The sequence below is a fragment of the Salmo trutta genome, chromosome 32 (genome assembly GCF_901001165.1).
Source record: "Salmo trutta chromosome 32, fSalTru1.1, whole genome shotgun sequence".
In the NCBI taxonomy this organism is placed as follows: domain Eukaryota; kingdom Metazoa; phylum Chordata; class Actinopteri; order Salmoniformes; family Salmonidae; genus Salmo; species Salmo trutta.
This window is the reverse complement of record NC_042988.1, coordinates 27,294,928-27,317,006: the sequence shown is the minus strand read 5'-3', so window position 1 is coordinate 27,317,006 and position 22,079 is coordinate 27,294,928. Positions and strand designations below refer to the sequence as shown.

The window sequence follows — 22,079 nt, the reverse complement described above, 5'->3', positions numbered from 1 at the left end:
TTCTCTGGGACCTCAATTGATGGAAAGTGCATCAGGAAGACTGTGCCGTCTCCTGTTCATTGTTTTTATTGCTCGAGGTAAGAAATTGCCACAGATCTAGGATCAGATTTTCCTAACCAAAACCAGCAGTTAGGGACAACTAATGAAATCTGATTTTATAACGTCAAATCCTGAGCCTACATGGTCGTGCCCAATTAATGTCCAAGCGCACACAAAGCAACTACCTCTGGAGTGCTCGGCTGTCCCATAAATCTCAGGGATCATTGCTGGGCTAGCACCTCTGAGGCTTCAGGACAAACAAGAATCCATGTTTTCTACGTACAGTAAGCAGAGCACTGACAACTTGAGTGCTGGAACCAATGCTGCATACCTGGGATCTCTCGACTTCCTCATATGAAATAGTAGATATTTCGCAGCCTTCATCTCCAGCCCCTAGTTGTGCAGGCCTTTGTCCCAGCCCAGTACCTACCAACTAATTAAATCAGATGTGGTAGTGCTGGACTGGAACAAAAGCCTGCCAAGACATAGCCCTCAGGCTGTAGTCAACACCAAGAAGACGAAGCAATTCAGACTAGAATGACAGTTTATTCACACAAACCCAGAAGTCTAAACAAAGAGGAAATAAAAGGCAACACAGGAAAGAATAAATAATTAAATACACTGACAAGCCCTTTCCTTAATTTACAAGTCCATCTACAAAAAGAAAGTGTGGATACATTAGTCAGCACAGTACTACACATGTTCCAGGTCACAGGAGTGGTTTGAGTTCTAGAACAACCCTTTTCAATCTCACAGTTCGGAGATGTACAATCTCACCCACAGAGGGCTGGCATGGGTGTAGTAGGCCTTGGTTCCAGCCAAGCTGTAACATACCTGTTGATCCAACTCATCAAAAGGTTTGATTGTAGACTGATCGGTAGAGTTGGGTGTTTTTGCTTGGCTGGAACAAAAGCATGCACCTTTATGGATAAGGTTGGCCACCCTAGTAGTTAAACATTCATACAGCATTTTCCTTCAATAGGTGCATCTCAAGATCAGACTGCAGCTGAGGAGTTCAAGTCTATAAAGAATTCCTTTCCTTGATCTGCACTGAGCTGGGTAGAGCAGATCTCATGCTTCCTCCTTTCCTATGTTTTTTAGTGCAGATAAAAGTAGAGATAAGAGGAAGTCTCTTCCGACTATTGAGGTGCACCCAACTTCTCCATGATAAATATTTATGTATTGCAATAAGCAAGACATTTCCCCCAATTCAATCCTCATAACCCATAATTTGTTTATACTCATAGGCCTCTATCCTTGTGATAACATATGTAGTCAATTGCACAGCACTTAATGGGCTGCTGGTCCAGTTAAGTCCATAATGTACTAGAGTAGGGCCCCCACACCCAGAACCTCCAACATTATGGGTACCTTTCTGACCACTTGTCGGTCCTCTGTGTATGCTTATTATTGGTTAGAGCATCAGAGTATGCAGGCCCTACTTTGCTACATCTCCTTCTCTGATCTGAAAGGACTGGATCATGTGTGACCCACTGAGCTGAAAACTCAAAACAACGTCCACACGGGGGTCGTAAACTCTGATTTCATCCAACGTTTCCCTCTCGACTCATATCGTCCTACTCACACGACAACAATGTAGTTAGTCAATGGCGAGATCGCTATCATCCGTTTGGCAGTTAGCCAGCTAGCTACTATTCCAATGCTCAGAGTAGGTAACAAAAGCCTAAACCTTTTATCTAGTCCTTTCAGATTCCCCAGTGGTCTCAAACATTGTGACTATGAGAAGAGGGCATTAAGTGTTTGGACACATCTCCCTCCCTCTGGTTCCTCTTGGTCAGTGGGTCTTGTTGGTCAATATTGCTGCTGTGTGGTTGGGTGCGAGTGTAGGAACTGGTGTGAGAGTCGGTGTGAGAGTCGCTGTCTGGAAGAAATACATCTGAAAGACAGCATAGAGGGGAGACGGATATAAAGGGTTAGAACCTTAACGTGATTTAACCAAGAACTATGAGGTTTATAGCTAGCCATAGACTATGAAGTAGGGTGATGAATGAGACATGAAACATTTCCCCTGAGGCGCATACAGCTGAGACATTCCCATTTAGATTATGATTAGGGCCTGGTTCAAACATTTTTAAAGTCCATCCTTCCCTGGATAAGTGAAATGAGGACTCTACTTTCTATATTCATGTCAAGACCATGATTACTGCTTCTTCAAAGTATTTGAACAGGGCCTAGGAGGATGGGGCTAGGTAACTTCTACCCATAGCACTCTTATAGTGGGCTCTTACCTTGCAGCCAATTGATAGCAGCGCATGGAGAACGACGATTGTTGCCACGGTGGCAAAAGCAGTCACCTTGGTGTCATCGCGGACAACGGGCCAGAAGGTGAGGACCAGGACCGAGCCAGAGATCACCATGGCGACCAGGATGAGGAGCCATCGGAGCCATTCGAATGGTAGGATCCACAACACCTGAGAGGGAGGTGATTGGTTTGTTGCTTGAGAATAAAATGTTCTGCATTAATTGGTTCAGATTGGGTCCCAATCAGATAGTATATTTCTATGATGAACAGGGTCATATTCACTAGGCACAAAAACATAAAACTATGAAACCGTAAAGTAGGTACCATCTGAACTTCATTTTCCATTGCAAAACATTTAGCTAGGGGGATGAATGTTTTGCTAGCTGAATACGACCCAGACATTCACTAGTGTGTGTCTGCTGACTCACTGAGGTGGGGATGTAGATGAAGAGGGAGTAGCCGTAGACACACACCGTCTCCAGGAAGGAGTAACCACTCTGCTGCCTCTCCTCCCTCTGCCTCCAGGTCAGGAAGCCCCATACACCCAGGGGCACCAGCCAGGCATACAGGAAGATCACTACTGCAGCTATCGTCACTGAGGGAGTGAGAAAAAGCAAGCAACATCAACACTGCTTTTTGCACGTAATATAACATGGTCTTGAAAAAGGCCTCTGTGCTGAAACGTAAAGATAAGTCAACAATCCCCTTTTTTTATGTCTATAAAGCAAATCTCACATGAAACCATTGAGAAGGAGCCAAGCTGTAACCCCCAGGTACCATACCTCTGTGGAACTGGGGTCTGTAGTGGTAATGGGGGCTCCCCAGAGAGTTCAGGAAGGTGGACAGGTTTCCACTGATGGCCAGAGAGAACACTAGCGTCACGCAGATCCAGAAGGGACCTGGACATACGGGGGACCAAGAGGTAAGGTTAGTCTCGTTAGAGGTGGTTCACATTACAACCCAAGATATGCAGAGTTTGGCAAACTGTCTTCCAGTTTTACGGCAATAAAAGTTAACATTCTAAGGTCCATTCTAATTCAGATCTAACTATCTAGGAACAATTGTATCTAAGCTATAGTGGTGATTTGTGTCCCATTACCGTATAAATCCGGACTCGACTGGAGGGTATGTTTGATGAAGTTCCGTCCTGGTAAAGGCATCACTGACCCCTTGACCCTGTCCAGCACCTGCATCCCATGACAGGAAGTCAGTCAACCAATGGACATTGTACAGCAACTAACACCACTACATTTACGGTTTCTCTATGGCTGATGTTAAACAGCAACATATAGGCCAGTCTCATGAGTGCAGATTATACTGTGTTATTTCAAGCATATTGTACCTGCATTGTATCCACATTGAAGAATGACTGGTAGTACTCAAAGGTCCAGAAGCCGCTAGTTTGTTTCTCCCCTCTTAGGAGCTGTAAACAGTAATGCCAATCAGTTATCCCCATATTGCTTGGTTTTTGGCTGTTTGGGAAAACGTCATTACAAAGGCAAAATTAAAGATTATCAATGGAGCGATATGATTGGACTCATTCATCGTCCTGACCTCTGAACTCTCCTCCTGTCCCTCATCATCGGACATGTCCAGTTTGATGTCCCCAGTGGCACCGGCCGGGGCCGTACTGCTGGAGCCAGACATACTGAGGGTGGAGGCCCCAGGGTCTGCTAACAGCAGGTCAGTGGCCTCCTCAAACTCTAGAGGAGAAGAAGACAGAGGTTAGAGTGAGGGAATGAGAGAGAGGAGGTGCGGGACAGTGGCAGTGAGATATGTAGAGACAAGGAGAGAGGGGAAGAGTGAAGAGGAGGTGAAAGAGGATAAACAGAGAGAGGAGGATGGGAGCCACTCCATGAGCCTCACCTTGGAACTTCAGATCATCTGGACTCGCCATAGTAACTCTGGAAAGATGACCACCTCATGCAAGACCTGGAAGGAGACGATAAAATGTACTCTTAACTGTTGTCTGACGTATGGCAACAGTCTGTGTTCTTCTCCCGGATAGGGTACCCAGCTAGCTTTTGCTACATATGGACAAGATGTTCTCTTTGTTGGCTGCCTTCTAAAGCATACGTAACAGCATCATGTGTAGGCATGCGACATCGAATATGCAGGTGCAATTGTTTTATCTGACAAATGACAGATTGTGTTGATCTGTTTGGCAGGCTAGCAGTCTGTCATGTTTATGCCTATAGTTTACTGTAACTCTAGCTAGCTACCTTCAGATTTAGTCATATGTTGGCCGTCGTGATCCGAGACTTACCTGTTTGTCGCAGGTTCTGTTGTATCTACAATGCAAGCCAGTCAGCTATGTTAGCAGTGCTGACACGACCACCTCGCTAGCCTGACAGCTGTCAAGCTAGCACTGTTTTCTCGATTTATATCTCAATATCAACTCACCTAACAGCAGCACATAGTTAAATACAAAAAATAAAATGTGTACTGCGTTGGATGTCTGAATAAACTAGCTAGCTAATGGTGTTAATTTCAACTATGATGCACTAAATTCGCATTATCACTCGCCTGTTCCACGTCACCTTATGTACACAACGGATCCTGTGTTGGCTCAAGACGGATCATCGTGTTCACGTGACCATGGGCCTGTTGCACAAAACTAGGATAAGGGATTAAGCCAGGATATCTTGGTGATCCTGGCTCAATTGATCCGTAATCCGGTTGCACTAAAGATGGATAGGGGGCAGGAGGATATGTTATGGTATAAATTACCATGGAGATTTATTCTGTGGAGCTAGCCTGCTCCAGACCAGGCTAAATTCCAGGATCTATTTAATCTCATCCCTAATGTCAGTCAGCAGTCACCACAAATGGAAACCAATAGTTATTTCACTGCTCACTATACATTGTTATCACATATAACTAGACCCACTGTCATTATTTAAACGTTTGTGATCATTAATTTCAATGATTTTGGATAAAAAATAATTTTTAGATTATGTTGCTATCATTAGATAATTTACAGTTTCCCATAGACTATAAGGCTATATATAAAATGATAGAATATTAGGGCCACAGAGGGGAAAAAAAACACAAGTAATAATATTGTAACCGGTTGTTTTAAAGGAGGACAGTTGTTAAAATGACAGATGTGGGGCATTTCGTGAAATTGTACTTCAGTATGGTTTCATAAACAAAGACATGCTGATGTGCCAGAATATTAAGTATCACATTGTCATAAGTATCAAAACTGTAAAAACAATATGTAGCTTTTCTGCAGAAAGAACCAGCCTCATAAATTTATGACTTTATCCTTTTTCTTCAGTGTGGCCCTAGTACTCTGTCATATAAACAAATACACATTCCATATGAATATAAAAACACAATGTGTAACATTATGTTCCTTTATTGAATAAGGACAAAACAAAGCAGGTAAACCATGAGCTCCTTTCGAAACTGAAGTCACAGTGACTACAAGATGGAAAGCACAGAATCCAAGCATATTATACAAAATGATACATACACATTCAAAGGTCTGTATATAACACACCCTGCATGTCTGCACACTAAAATAAATGCAGGACAAATCCATACACATCAACTGAACAGACAAATGAATGGATGCAGTAGCCTCCCTGCAGCCTTGTATTACACACAGTATACCGCACAAACATCATAAGAGGCCAAATTCGTAAAAAAACGAACCCAAAAAAACCCCAATTCCTCTGCCACCGCAGGACATATTTAACCAAAATTGAAAGCACACATACTAACTAAAATAATTCAACACATATTGGTCCCTCAGCAGCCGACCACTGTCGTCATCAGGGAAGATTGCCGGATTGTCCCAGTCCATGGCTGGTGGCACTCTGGGGGCCCTCTCCTTCCTCAGGCAGGCCACATTGTGGAGGACAGCACAAGCCACAGTAATATCACATGCCCTAACAGGGCTGACCCTTAATTTGTGAAGGCAGTGAAAGCGTGCCTTCAGGAGGCCAAAGGTCATTTCAACTCTGGCCCTGGTCATGGCATGGGCATGGTTGTAGGCCTGCTGTGCTTCCTGGGGGTCTGTGAAAGGTGTCAGGAGAAAAGGCTGGCAGCCATACCCCCTGTCTCCCAGCAACACACCAGAGAATTCACCTGTCAACACAAAATCTCATCATTACTACCTCATAAACACAGTGATATTCTTGACACAGCCATGATGGTTATAAATAGGGGTTGTGTGGCTTACCTTGTGATAGGCACTGATAGATTTCAGAGGCCCGAAAGATTCTGGAGTCATGGACTGAGCCAGGCCATTTTGCCACAACATTGCTGATCACACAGTCAGCATTGCAGACCATCTGAAATCATAAGATGAGGAATATTACACCAATCAATGCACATCACTGGCAATGCAGAGTGTTCGTCAATGGACAATATCAAAAAGTTATGTTCACCTGAACATTAATGCTGTGAAAGGATTTCCTATTCACAAAATCGGCCTCATGGGCACCTGAGGGGGCTTTTATCCTTATGTGTGTGCAGTCCACTGCACCAATGACATTGGGGAAACCTGTCACACAAAGTAATGAGTATCCTACTATGTGTTAACATTTGTCCTGTAATTTGTAGATCCTCTTACCTGCAATCCTATAGAACTCCTCTTTGATGTCACAGAGTCTTCTGTGGCCAGGGAAGGAGATGAAGACATCTGCTAATGCTTTGATAGCCAGACACACACTCCTTATTGTGCGGCAAATTGTGGCCTTGTTCAGCTGTTCTGCATCCCCCACTGAGTACAGGAAGGCTCCACTAGCAAAAAAGCGCAAGGCCACACAAACCATTTGCTCCACACTCAGTGCATGGCTCCGTGCAGTGCGGTGCTTAATCCTGGGACCCAGTAGTCTGCATAGATACCTGATGCCATCTGCAGAAAACCTGTATCTTTCATATAGATGGTCATCAGGGAAGGCCAGTGGGTCCAACCGGTCCCTGAAGACCCTTTCTCGCCTGAAGGCTCTCCTCAGCACAAGTGCTTCTTCATCCACCACATCTCGCACGAATGGGCATGCCATTGTCAGAGCAGAAAGGAACACACAATTTTGGGCCTTCATATAGGCTAGTGGCCACACCTGGTGCTGGGGGGGTGGGCAAAAGAGGGCGATGCCTTATAACGATGACTTGGTTGTACTGATTGCTGGGAAAATAAAAAAAACCTTAGAAAGATGCCACCGTCCTGTGTGCTCACAATAAGAGCTCATATGTCATGGCTCACTTGACTTTACGAGAATATACCTAATTTTTATTTTGAGCTGTGTCATCTTCTTGGAGCTGGGGGAGGAAAGAAAAATAATGATTAATACATTTGTGTTACAGTTAGCATACAGTGTACATTGAAGGCATATCTCACCTCCCTCTCAAGTTTTTTATTTCAAGGTCCAGTTTCCTAATTGTCCTCTTTTTTATTTCGGACTCCAGTGCAAGATTTTCCATCTTTTTCTTCTTGTACTGAATGTCTATGTCTGCCAGTTCTATTTGGCGCCGGAGGTGGTTGCCATACAACTTTCTGATAGCTTGTGAGCTCTGTGAACACAATACAATTAGCGCAGCTGGAATTTGGCAGGATGTGGTGTCCTTTTATTAATACGCACTATGTTGCCAGGCTGGTTTTCCCACTGTATAGCATCTGGGTCCTGTAAAAGAAATTAGATTTTTTGATTTTGATGAGGACTCCTCACCATTGTAGAGTAAATAGTACTTTCACAGTCTTAACATGATACCTCATGCCTTCTGGAATCCAGAGAGATGGTCTCCTCCTCATCATCGTCTCCATCATGTGCTGTTGCTGCTGCACTGGGGCCTTCACCCTATCACATTTAATCGGATTCATATTGAAGCTAGTAGACAAGACATGCCAGGCCTACAGTATGCCTTTGATGGAGTACTCACTGGATCAGCATCGTCTGGTGCTTGTGCTGGTGGCTCTAACAGGAACACAGTGCTGCCAGACACTGCAAGGCAATAGGTAAACCAAAGTCAGACAGTCCAAATTGATTCAATATGAATGTGGTTGTATCCCATGTAGAGATGGAAGGACATACCTTGAATGAAGCGGGTGGCATCTTGGGAGGAACCTATGCTCGTCTCTTTCCCCCCAGGGATCCCCTCTAAGACGGGCCTGCCTTTATTTAGCTCCAAGGCCATGTCCTCTGCTGGGGTAAGGTCAGCCTTTGGTGACCCACCACCCGAGCCTTGTCTGTGGGTATTCTTTTTCACTGCTAAAACAGTACAGACAATGTGTGAGCAGGCACCTTCTGGGTACAATATATGCTTGTGCTTTGTTAAATATTAGTCAGGGACCATACCATTCTGCAGAATGTTCTTGTATTTGATTTTGACCTGCTGCCATGTCCGTTTTGGCCCGTTCATGTTTAATCTACACACACACACACACACACACACACACACACACACACACACACACACACACACACACACACACATTTAATGGAGTCACACTGCAAAAAATTACTTGGTATTTTTGTCTTGTTTTCAGTAAAAATATCAAAAAAATCTATCATAGCTTTATACAGTGTGATGGAGTTACTTTACACAATTTCACTCATATCTGCAGTGCATTTCAATTAAAAATTTAACCGTTTCATAATTACAGTACAACTGCATTTTTGGAGATGTGAATTAAATATTTGAATTGTAATTGTGTAATTGTGCACTACTTACGCATTCAGGCGGTCTGCAATACTTTGCCACGCTTTTTCTCTTTGCTTTATCACTGTGGCGGTGTTGCCTTTCTTCTTAATTATATCTTTTACCTCCTCGTATGCCTCCATGAGGATTTGTGCTTCCGACGGGGAAAAGTACGCGGCTCTAGTTGCCATGGTAAATCAGTTAATCTGTGGCGGGGTCTATTTGAGTGAGCCGTGAGCGTGCACCTATCCAGGATTGGTTTCACCTGGCTTAATGAATCCGTGTCTGCTCATCCTGGCTTGGTCTTTGTGCAACCAATTAAGCCTGGACGCACATGTTTTGGCTTCATTGAGCTCAGCTGAGTCATTTATCCCGGATGTCTTAATTCTACTTTTGTGCAACAGGCCCCATGTCTTTTCCAATTCTGTGTCATTTACAAATACCAATATTTTGATCACATGATTTACAGCATACAGAAAATAGTTGTTCCTCAGTGTATGTCTGTTTTAAAAATGTTAATGAGATTTCTTTGTCTGAAGTAGGCCTAAAGAGTATGGACATTTGTTTGAGTTGATAATGTGTATAAATGTACCAGCACGTTTAGGTTAGCAGCCTATAGACAATCAGCATGTATATGTCTGTGTTCCTTAGGTGTCAGCACTCTCACACTCTGTGCTTGGTAGAGGTGGTAGCTTTTTGTCATGGACTGTATCATTGTGACCTGCTATAAGGCACTGTCACAATTGTTGTAAGGAGTGGACCAAAACGCAGCAGGAAAATGTATACTCATCTTCTTTTTATTTTGAAGAAGGAAAAACAAAATAAACACGTATACAAAACAAACGACTCCAAACAGTCCCATCAGGTGCAACAAACACTAAACCAGGAAATAACTACCCACAAACCCCATAGAACAAACACCCCTATAAATAGGACCTTCAATCAGAGGCAACGAGAAGCAGCTGCCTCCAATTGAAGGTCAACCCAATAAACACCACATAGAAATAGACCAACTAGAAATAACATAGAAATACACTAACATAGAACATAACCCAAACAACCCCGAAACACCCTAAACAAACACCCCCTGCCACGCCCTGACCAAACTACAATAACAAACAGCCCCTTTACTGGTCAGGACGTAACAGGCACAGTGGTTTAACCCTGAACAAAAACCTACCCAGGTAGTACTTTTGGATTGTTTAAGCATTACATCCAAAAAGTCACCTGGAGAAATTTGATTTAGTAGCTCTAGACGATTAGGGTTTGATAAAATCAAAGCTGATAAATGTAAAAAAAAAAAGAAAATTAGGCCTTGGCCTGCATGTCATGGTTCATCTAATTCAAAAGTTTATAACCTTACCTGTCAACAAGGCTATCTTCTCCCTGCTCTTGTGGTGTCTCGTCAAGCAAGCGATCAAATTGTGTATTTATTTGATCTCTCATTTCGCTTACATGTCTTCGGAATCGATCAGCCATCATTAGTTGTCAGTTGCAATGTGGATAATTGCGGGAGACTATGGACCATTCTTGGGAAAATTGTACTTCCGGTATTGATTAAGGTTGTCGGATAATACTGAGTATTATTTATTAAAAACAACACTTAGAGATATACAAAAACATGAAAAGCGATATTAAAGACGAACATATGTGGTTTTCATTAAGTCTGTCATGGGTTAGGATGACACATTGGCGTGTTTGGATGTAACTTAGTAAAAGCAACTGGTCTTAACCTCTACGGGCCACGGGGGCAGTATTGAGAATTTTGAAAGAAATATGTGCCCATTTTTAACTGCCTCCTACACCAACTCAGAAGCTAGGATATGCATATTATTAACACATTCGGATAGAAAACACTCTGAATTTTCTAAAACAGTTTGAATGGTGTCTGTAAGTATAACAAAACTCATATTGCAGGCAAAAACCTGTGAAAAATAGATTAAAAAAAAAGAGAATTTTGTGACTGTACTATTTAGTGTCATTGTTTTAAAGATACCACAGTGAGAAAGGATTCAGTTCGCAACTCCTACTGCTTCCACTAGATGTCAACGATCTTTAGAAAGTTGTTTGAAGCATCTGTGATAAATACACACCGAATTAGAAAGCTTACAAGTTGACACGTCATCACTTCATTCATGAATCTGAGAAGAGTGCCTTTGTCATTATCGTTTATTCTAGACACTTGATAGGTTGTGTGAAAATATTACTGATGTTTACTGATGTTTCACGTTAAAAATGGAACAAAAGATTAGTGCTAAACAACGTTTGACATGTTTAAACAAACGTAAATAGATTATTTACTAGGTTTTCTTTAGTTTTTCGACGTGACTTTACACTGCCCACCTCATTTTGTGGGAGCCTACTGAACGCTAACTATTTGGACATAAATTATGAACTTTGTCAAAAGAAACCACATTTGTTCTGGACCTGGGATCTCTGGCAGCGCCTTCTGATGGAGATAATCAAAGGTAAGGGGATATTTAGAATGTTATTATCGATATTAGATGATGCTAATGCTAACGGTATAGCTTAGCTTAGCTTAGCATATAGCTTATTGTTGTTAGCATAGTACCCAGTTTATACAAAATGTGATTTCCCAGTAAAGTTATTTTGAGATCTGGCCCTTCGGTAGCAATTACGAGATGATAATATATTATTCTTTGAATGACAATATTATAATTTACCAATGTTTTCGAATAGTAATTCCGTGATTTGTAATGCTGGATTCACTGGGTGCATTCGAGCCGAAAAAAATTCTGAATTTCACCGCGACTGTAAATGCTGTTTTTGGATATAAATATGAACTTGATGGAACTAAAAATGCATGTATTGTATAACATAATGTCCTATGAGTGTCATCTGATGCAGATTGTCAAAGGTAAGTGCATAATTCTAGCTAGTTTTCTGTCTGTTGATGCCCTTCTTTGAATTGGCTAAACATTACACGCAGCTATTGTCAATGTACTCTCCTCACATAACCTAACTTTATGCATTCTCCGTAATGCCTCTGAAAATCGGACAGCGTGGTTAGATTTAGGAGATATATCTTTCAAATGGAGGAAAATAGTTGATTATTTGATTTTTTGAAATGATTACTCTTGCAGTTTTGAATTCCCCGCCATGGTCACATGACAATGAATCCCAATACCGGGATAAGATCGGGATAAGATCCTCAACAGGTTTTAAGGTAAAAACAAAATAAATGTTCAGTTTTCACTGTGTAAGGCAACCTCTGACAACACAAATATGTTATATTACACAATACAGCTTCACATTTGCACTTGAAACACTTAATGGTAGCAACTAATCAGAATTACAATAGGTATTAATTTATTTGTCCACTAGATATCAGTCTGACTTGATGGATGGATACTCAGTGAAATTATAAAAAGCTTCAGTTATGTAGATAATTTCGAAACAGACAGCATTAGACAGCTATTCATGAAAATGTGCTTTTCAATAACCGTCATACCATGTTAGTCTAATGAAAGGTGTACTTTATAGTAGATAGGACTTCACTGCTCACTGAACTGTTACTAATTTCCTGTGCTGAGCATAGACCGAATTAAAACATTTATAAAAAAGTTATGGAATAATAAAGCAACAATGTTGACATTTACAAGATGTATTTTGTATGCATTGGCAAGAGGCAAAAGACATATTGCACACTGTGTTAACTAAACTCCAGATGAGCTTCAATGCCATACAACTCTCCTTCCGTGGCCTCCAACTGCTCTTAACCTGTTGGGGGTAGGGGGCAGTATTTGCACGGCCGGATAAAAAACGTACCCGATTTAATCTGGTTATTACTACTGCCCAGAAACTAGAATATGCATATACTTATTGGCTTTGGATAGAAAACACCCTAAAGTTTCTAAAACTGTTTGAATGGTGTCTGTGAGTATAACAGAACTCATATGGCAGGCAAAAACCTGAGAAGATTCTGTTCAGGAAGTGCCCTCTCTGACCATTCCTTGAGCTTCTTGGCTCTGTTTATTGAAGACTGGGGATCTTTGCTGTAATGTGACACTTCCTACGGCTCCCATAGGCTCTCAGAAGGCGGGAAAAAGCTGAATTATGTAATTCCAGGCCCTGGCTGAAAAACTTTAGCGCTTTTGCTAAGTGGTCTATCAGAGGACAATGGGCTGAGGCTCGTGCACGAGTCGACCCCATGTTTTTATTTTCTTTCGTCTTTGAGCCTAAACACGCTTTCCCGGTCGGAATATTATCGCTTTTTTACGAGAAAAATTGCATAAAAATTGATTTTAAACAGCGGTTGACATGCTTCGAAGTACGGTAATGGAATATTTTGAATTTTTTTGTCACGAAATGCGTCGTGCTCGTCACCCTTCTTTACCATTCGGATAGTGTCTTGAACGCACAAACAAAACAGAGGATATTTGAACATAACTATGGATTATTTTGAACCAAACCAACATTTGTTATTGAAGTAGAAGTCCTGGGAGTGCATTTTGACGAAGAACAACAAAGGTAATAACATTTTTCTTATAGTAAATCAGATTTTGGTGAGGGCTAAACTTGGTCGATGTCTAAATAGCTAGCCCTGTGATGCTGGGCTATCTACTGAGAATATTGCAAAATGTGCTTTCACCGAAAAGCTATTTTAAAATCGGACGTGGCGAGTGCATAGAGGAGTTCTGTATCTATAATTCTTAAAATAATTGTTATATTTTTTGTGAACGTTTATCGTGAGTAATTTAGTAAATTCACCGGAAGTTTGCGGGGGGTATGCTAGTTCTGAACGTCACATGCTAATGTAAAAAGATGTTTTTTGATATAAATATGAACTTGATTGAACAAAACATGCATGTATTGTATAACATAATGTCCTAGGGTTGTCATCTGATGAAGATCATCAAAGGTTAGTGCTGCATTTAGTTGTATTTTGGGTTTATGTTACATTATATGCTAGCTTGAAAAATGGGTGTCTGATTATTTCTGGCTGGGTACTCTGCTGACATAAACTAATGTTTTGCTTTCGTTGTAAAGCCTTTTTGAAATCGGACAGTGTGGTTAGATTAACGAGAGTCTTGTCTTTAAAATGGTGTAAAATAGTCATATTTTTGAGAAATTGAAGTAATAGCATTTCTAAGGTATTTGAATAACGCGCCACAGGATTCCACTGGCTGTTACATAGGTGGGACGATTTGGTGCCACCGACCCTAGAGAGGTTAAATGCAAGTAAAACTAAATGCATGCTCTTCAACCGTTCGCTGCCCACACCTGCCCGCCCGTCCAGCATCACCACTCTGGACGGTTCTGACTTAGAATATGTGGACCACTACAAATACCTAGGTGTCTGGTTAGACTGTAAACTCTCCTTCCAGACTCACATTAAACATCTCCAATCCAAAATTAAATCTAGAATCGGCTTCCTATTTGGCAACAAAGCATCCTTCACTCATGCTGCCAAACATACCTTCGTAAAACTGACCATCCTACCGATCCTCGACTTCGGCGATGTCATTTACAGAATAGCCTCCAACACTCTACTCAACAAATTGGATGCAGTCTATCACAGCGCCATCAGTTTTGTCACCAAAGCCCCATATACTACCCACCACTGCGACCGTATGCTCTTGTTGGCAGGCCCTCGCTTCATACTCGTTGCCAAACCCACTGGCTCCAGGTCATCTACAAGTCTCTGCTAGGTAAAGCCCGGACTTATCTCAGCTCACTGGTCACCATAGCAGCACCCACCTGTAGCACGCGCTCCAGCAGGTATATTTCACTAGTCACCCCCAAAGCCAATTCTTCCAGTTCTCTGCTGCCAATGACTGGAATGAACTGCAAAAATCTCTGAAGCTGGAGACTCTTATCTCCCTCACTAGCTTTAAGCATCAGCTGTCAGAGCAGCTCACAGATCACTGCACCTGTACATAGCTTATCTGTAAATAGCCCATCCAATCTACCTCATCCCCATACTGTATTTATTTATTAATCTTGCTCCGTTGCACCCCAATATCTCTACTTGCACATTCATCTTCTGCACACCCTACCATTCCAGTGTTTAAATTGCTATATGGTAATCACTATGCCACCATGGCCTATTTATTGCCTTACCTCTCTTATCCTACCTCATTTGCACATGCTGTTGATAGATTTTTCTACTGTATTATTGATTGTATGTTTGTTTATTCCATGTGTAACTCTGTGTTGTTGTATGTGGAGAACTGCTTTGCATTATCTTGGCCAGATCGCAGTTGCAAATGAGAACTTGTTCTCAACCAGCCTACCTGGTTAAATAAAGGTGAAATAAAATAAATAAAAACAAATCTTACTTGCACAACAGTTATTGAACATTTGAGGACCCAAGGAAAGATATGACTTGTTGAAGAATGTCCATTCCGAGGCCTGCTCTGGAGCCTCTAAGGGGATTAATTTACTCGACAACTAGTTGCATGTGAGCACTGTCCAAAACAAACTGGTTTTGAGGTAAAGTCACTCTTTCTGGCCAGGCTACAACAGACTCTTCTGCTGTAGAACGGTCTCCTGTCCCGGAAGCACCGCCGTCTCCTGTCCCGGAAGCTCCTGTTGGTGTTGGTACTGTGCCTTCAACTTCTGAGGGTCTGGCAGCAAACAGGTCTTGTATTGCAGTGTTTGGTAGTCTTTGCTGTGCAAGGCAACCCCTAACAAAAATTTGCAGAGGGGACTGGTGCATCTCAGTCCTCAAACCATGATGGTTCCACTGGTTGCAGAATTCTGTTAAGTCTCTATTGATTCTTGGCAGGTACACATAATGCAGAGCCCAGAGGTGCATTTCATTGTCCACATTCACAATGCCCTCGCTCTCAAAGAAGTTGAACAGGCCATGGTACACATTAGTCATACAACGCCACAGGTCACCCCATAGTCTCTCAATCCGCTGATTGTGCGTGCTCCTTCCTCTCAGAGCACTGCCTCTCCCAGAGCCTCTGAAAATGTTCATGAACAAGCAGACAGTGTTGTTTTCTCCTCCATGGTCCGTCCTAACTCTGGAGGGAACGCCATATCTGGAAACAGCATTCATGAAGCAATCCATTACAGTACAGCTGCGATTGTTGTTGGAAGCACGGAGAAACACAACGAGGCGGCTGTACCCATCAATGCCACCATGTATGACTATCTTCCACCTAAATCAGAAAACACAGCACTGGTTGATACAAAAGCTGAACACATGAAATATACAAACATCACCAACCTCCTTTACCACTTAGATGCTGCATCAGGTTACTGCAGTATATAACAAAGCAACAGACGAGATATTAAATTAACATCCAAAATGTGAAACAATGTTAATGAATCAAGTTAATGAGTCAAGAGGACAGACTCTCCTGTTGTTCACACTTAAGCACAAATACTTTGTTCCAACTGTTTTTGCCTCAGTATTTCCTCAATATAAGCATGTTTGTTAATTACAGAATGCATATATCGATCACAGAATTAGCAGAAACACAACAAAACAATTATTATCCACATGATTGACATATTGGGCCATTGCTTGCTGAACTGAACTGTTAGTTGATGAACAAGTTGATGAACAATTTGAGATGTACAATTTTTCACCGGTGATATAGATAATTGTGTCTATCAGTTTGTGGTTTCCATCAAGGTGCCATAACAAGTTTGGTCCACCAACACGGGTTGACCTTCTATGTAGCCTCTGCGACATGGCTCTGAGGGCAGCCGTCCTCAGGTTAACACGAATCATGCTGTCCCTCACTCTGTGTCTCTGCACCTGGATTCCCAATGCCCTTAATTGTGCTCGAACAGCCTCTAGTCCAAGTTTGTCGTTCCTAGCCAGCAAGTCCTTAATCTTTTCATCCAGAGCCAAGTCTGACATGTCAGAATATAATGGTGCATGTGACAGATTGAAGTGTCTGCGAAAAAATTTGTAACAATGGACAGGGATGTCCATTGTATATCATCATAGTACTTTTAAAGTCCTGTCTTGATTGTAGTCATTCTAAATTGTTTGATTGGTAAGAAACTGGAAACCATGCATCTAAAGTCTGTAGTTTATAGCATTACTCCCAAGCACAACTGACCTTAGACGACGTTTGACTGTCGAACGGGACACATGTAGAATATCTGCCATCTGAGACACACTGAAAGCACAGCACATCAGAAACCTCAGTTGCTCTTGAGTGAAGGCATAACAAGGTGCACCTCCAGCTCCTCTCCAAGTCCGAGGAGCCCGGTAACCGGAACTGGCTGTAACAATAATACACTGTGTTTAGGCTACATAATGTATTTTCACACCACCCGCCCCCATCTCATTCCAAAAACACTTTTAACTTCTCAGGGCTGCGTGGGACGCTACCGTCCCACCCACGGTTCACACTATTCAACAGCCAGTGAAAAATCAGAGCGCCAAATTCAAAACAACAAAATGTCATAATTCAAAGTTCTCAAACATACAACTATTTTACACCATTTTAAAGATAAACCTCTCCTTAATCCAACCACATTGTCCGATTTCAAAAAGGCTTTACGGCGAAAGCATAAAGTTAGATTATGTTAGGACAGTGCCAACAAGAAAAGAACACACAGCCAATCTTCATCAGATGACACTCCTAGGACTCAATGTTACACAATACATGTATGTTTTGTTCGATAAAGTTCATATTTATATGCAAAAACCCCATTTTACATTGGCGCGTGATGTTCAGAAAATATTTTGCCTCCAAAACTTCCGGTGAATAAGCACAACAATTTACAAAAATTCTCATCATAAACGTTGATAAAATATTAAACTGTTATTCAAATAATTATAGATAAACATCTCCTGAATGCAACCGCTGTGACAGATTTCAAAAAAGCTTCACGGGGAAAACACACTTTGCAATAATCTGAGTACGGCGCTCAGAAAAATACACCAGGCAATACAGATACCTGCCATTTTGGAGCCATCTAAAATCATAAATAGCATTATAAATATTCACTTACCTTTGATGATCTTCATCAGAAGGCATTTCCAGGAATTCCCAGGTCCACAATAAATGTTGTTTTGTTCCACAAGTCCATAATTTATGTCCAAATACCTCCTTGTTGTTATCGCGTTCAATAAGCTACTCCTAATGTAGGAAGCGTGCCCAAAATTTCACGGCAAAAAGTCCCAAAAAGTTATATTTACGTTCGTTGAAACATGTCAAACATCGTATAGCATCAATCTTTAGGGCCTTTTTAACATAAAACTTCAATAATATTCCAACCGGACGATTCCAATGTCTTGAAAAATGGAACACAGTTACCTCATCACGTGAACGCACGCCACAAAACTCATGTCATTTTCTGAGTCACCAACTTCCCGGCCTTCTTGTTCGCTCTGTGTTCACCGCAAAAGCCTGAAACTAGATTCTAAAGACTGTTGACATCTAGTGGAAGCCTTAGGAAGTGCAAAATGAACCCTAAGTCACTGTGTGTTAGATAGGTAATGACTACAAGCATCAGATTTCCCACTTCCTGGTTGGATTTTTCTCAGGTTTTTGCCTGCCATATGAGTTCTGTTATACTCACAGACATCATTCAAACAGTTTTAGAAACTTCAGAGTGGTTTCTATCCAAATCTACTAATAATATGCAAATATTTGACTCTGGGCCTGAGTATTAGGGAGTTTACTCTGGGCATGTTTTTAATCTGAAATCGAAAATACTGCCCCCTATACTTTGACAGGTTAAATTATAGTAACTGTCACAAATTGTGGCCAAGTAATGTTTTTATAATATTGGATTTTAAAGCCAAGACATAAATAGAAATGTTGACCAAGAACGAATACAATGGGCAGCAGGGGAACGATGAGTGAAAAAAACAACAGTAAACCCAACCACACCCACTACAATGCTGCTTACCTTGTTGTGCATGCCAGCCAGAGGAACGAATCTCCTGAATGAACTGAGATACTTGATCAATTAGATCATCTGCTGAAGCAACATTTATCAGCCTCCCCCTAGCCCAGTCAAGACTCTTCTGCATGGTTTCCATTCTGCAAGACGACAGTTTTGTGAAAATAGAGACCATGGGACTGCGATTCCTGTTAAAACAGTGCCATAGTACTAACGTTAACGTTCCTGGTTCTGAAGTTGTTAATTTCTGCATCATAGGCTTGATGAAATATAACAATTTCAAAGGGTATTCAAAAGTAATATCTGTGCTGTTGGAAAGCTGGAATGTTGTAGATATTAGCAAAGTTTTTACAGGGTTGTCTTAGGTCAAATGAGCTTTATGTGAGTTTTGTAAATGTATTCATGCTAATCGCAAGCTAGCGGGGCTAAGGCTAAGTGGCATTGCAATTATAGCTAGCCAGCCTAAAAATACCTGAAAAAATACAAAAAAATGCCTAAAAATACAAAAAGATGTTTCATGTCAGTACTCCTCAACAATAAATCACCTTTATGTAGCTAGCAGGGCTGTAAAAATGTTACAAGACTACGCCATTCACTGCAGCAATAGCCGGGGTGTGCGGATAAGGAACGTTAGCAAGCTAACTAGTAACTCAAATAATCAACCCTGTTAACGTGAACTCAAGGGCATCAAGTCCAGGACTATCGGAGAGCAGAAGCCGAGTGCAGTCATTTAGAGTCTGTTTGCAGCGGATAAGGACGTTTCTTCTTCCCATCTTCAATTGTGGTGTTGCTGCATCAAATTGACTGCACAATGATTGCTGAAACCTGTTTGAAAGGAGGAGCTAGGGAAATTGGCTAGTAAAATTAGCATATTAATGAACGCATTAAGTTAGCGTGTGTATGTGTATATTTAGCAGCTGTAGGCGTTAACTTGACATTTGCACGCGCTTATTTGATGCTTGTAGGCGTTCATTTAGTGTGTAAAGACGTTAATTTACCGGGTGCATGTGTTAATTTAGCGCCTGCACCTGTTAACTTTACACACGTAGCATTAAAAAGATTGCGTTTTGACCACGTGCTTTAAGACTCAAACGGCATTCCATAGAAACATGCATGAGAGCATCAACTGTTCCGGATGACTGTGTTATCATGCTCTCCGCAGCCGTGAGTAAGACCTTTAAACAGGTCAACATTCATAAGGCCGCAGGGCCAGACGGATTTCCAGGACGTGTACTCCGAACATGCCCTGACCAACTGGCAAGTGTCTTCACTGACATTTTCAACCTCTCCCTGTCTGAGTCTATAATACCAACATGTTTCAAGCAGACCACCATAGTCCCTGTGCCCAAGAACACTAAGATAACCTGCCTAAATGACTACCGACCAGTAGCACTCATGTCTGTAGCCATGAAACACTTTGAAAGGCTGGTCATGGCTCACATCAACACCATTATCCCAGAAACCCTAGACCCACTCCAATTTGCATACTGCACCAACAGATCCACAGATGATGCAATCTCTATTGCACTCCACACTGCCCTTTCCCAACTGGACAAAAGGAACTCCTATGTTGTAACGGCTGTCTGTGGAAGTAGACCAAGGTGCAGTGGAGTTAGTGTTCATCTTGAGTTTTAATTTAACCTCTTACATCTACACGTTCCGCTAGCGGAACGTCTGCTCCAATATCCAATGATGGGCGGGGAGCGAAATACAAACTCCTCTAAAATCCGAAAACTTCAATTTTTCAAACATATGACTATTTTACAGCTATTTAAAGACAAGACTCTCCTTTATCTAACCACACTGTCCGATTTCAAAAAGGCTTTACAGCGAAAGCAAAACATTAGATTATGTCAGCAGAGTACCCAGCCAGAAATAATCAGACACCCATTTTTCAAGCTAGCATATCATGTCACATAAACCCAAACCACAGCTAAATGCAGCACTAACCTTTTATGATCTTCATCAGATGACACACCTAGGACATTATGTTATACAATACATGCATGTCTGTTCAATCAAGTTCATATTTATATCAAAAACCAGCTTTTTACATTAGCATGTGACGTTCAGAACTAGCATTCCCACCGAACACTTCCGGTGATTTTACTAAATTACTCACGATAAACGTTCACAAAAAGCATAACAATTATTTAAAGAATTATAGATACAGAACTCCTCTATGCACTCGATATGTCCGATTTTAAAATAGCTTTTCGGATTAAGCACATTTTGCAATAATCTAAGTACATAGCCCAGCCATCACGGGCTAGCTATTTAGACACCCAACGAGTTTAGCCTTCACCAAAATCACATTTCCTATAAGAAAAATGTTCTTACCTTGCTTGTTCTTCGTCAGAATTCAGTCCCAGGACTTCTACTTCAATAACAAATGTAGGTTTGGTCCCAAATAATCCATCGTTATGTTCCATCAAGACGTTTTGTTCGTGCGTTCTAGACACTATCCCAACGCTAAATCTCGGCCACGAGCATGGCGCAGAATGTGACAAAAAAATTCTAAATATTCCATTACCGCACTTCGAAGCATGTCAACCGCTGTTTAAAACCAATTTTTATGCAATTTATCTCGTAGAAAAGCGATAATATTCCGGCGGGGCGGGTCGCGAGCGTAAGGCTTAGTCCACTGAGTGACCACTTAGCTTTTGCTCTCCTTTGTTTCAGCCAGGGCTTTGAATTACGTCATTCCTGTTTTTCCCGGGCTCTGAGACTCCATTGGAGACGTGGGAAGTGTCACGTAATAGCAGAGATCCTTAGTTTTTGGAAGAGATGTCAAAGAAAGAAAATAAAAGGTCTGACAGGGTACTTCCTGAACAGAAGCATCTCAGGTTTTTGCCTGCCATAGGAGTTCTGTTATACTCACAGACACCATTCAAACAGTTTCAGAAACTGTGGAGTGTTTTCTCTCCAAAGCTAATAATTATATGCATATTCTAGTCTCTGGGCAGGACTAATAATCAGATTAAATCGGGTACGTTTTTTATCCAGCCGTGAAAATACTGCCCCCTAGCCATAATTAAGAATGAACACGATACAACAAAACAAGAAAACCGACAGCCAAACAGTACTGTCAGGTGCAAGACACTAAACAGAAACAATCCCCCACAAAACCCAAAGGAAAAACAGGCTCCTTATGTGTGACTCCCAATCAGCAACAACGAACTACAGCTGTGCCTGATTGGGAGCCACACACAGCCCAAAACAAAGAAATACCAAAAACATAGAAAAATGAACATAGAACGCCCACCCAATGTAACACCCT

General features: G+C 41.6%; 2 protein-coding genes across 2 annotated transcripts in view; both read right to left on the bottom strand.

The window, feature by feature from the left end:
- Window positions 1-22,079, bottom strand: part of LOC115171600 (uncharacterized) — a 332,786-nt gene that overhangs the window by 174,417 nt on the left and 136,290 nt on the right. The gene's annotated exons all lie outside the window — the stretch shown is intronic.
- LOC115171604 (protein YIPF1-like) lies at window positions 566-4,872 on the bottom strand. The gene is made up of 9 exons (XM_029728585.1): window positions 4,569-4,872; window positions 4,169-4,234; window positions 3,857-4,005; window positions 3,645-3,725; window positions 3,402-3,489; window positions 3,085-3,201; window positions 2,731-2,897; window positions 2,289-2,471; window positions 566-1,936 (listed from the first exon to the last, which is right to left on the bottom strand). The coding sequence occupies exons 2-9, from the start codon at window positions 4,197-4,199 to the stop codon at window positions 1,835-1,837; spliced, it is 918 nt and encodes a 305-aa protein (XP_029584445.1). The 5' UTR covers window positions 4,200-4,234; window positions 4,569-4,872; the 3' UTR covers window positions 566-1,834.

Coding starts and splice junctions, on each gene's coding strand:
- LOC115171604 (XM_029728585.1), bottom strand. CDS start 4,199: ATGGCGAGTCCAGATGATCTGAAGTTCCAAG. Junction 3,726..3,856: donor GACAGGAGGAGAGTTCAGAG/GTCAGGACGATG, acceptor TACTGTTTACAG/CTCCTAAGAGGGGAGAAACA. Junction 3,490..3,644: donor TCAATGTGGATACAATGCAG/GTACAATATGCT, acceptor CATGGGATGCAG/GTGCTGGACAGGGTCAAGGG.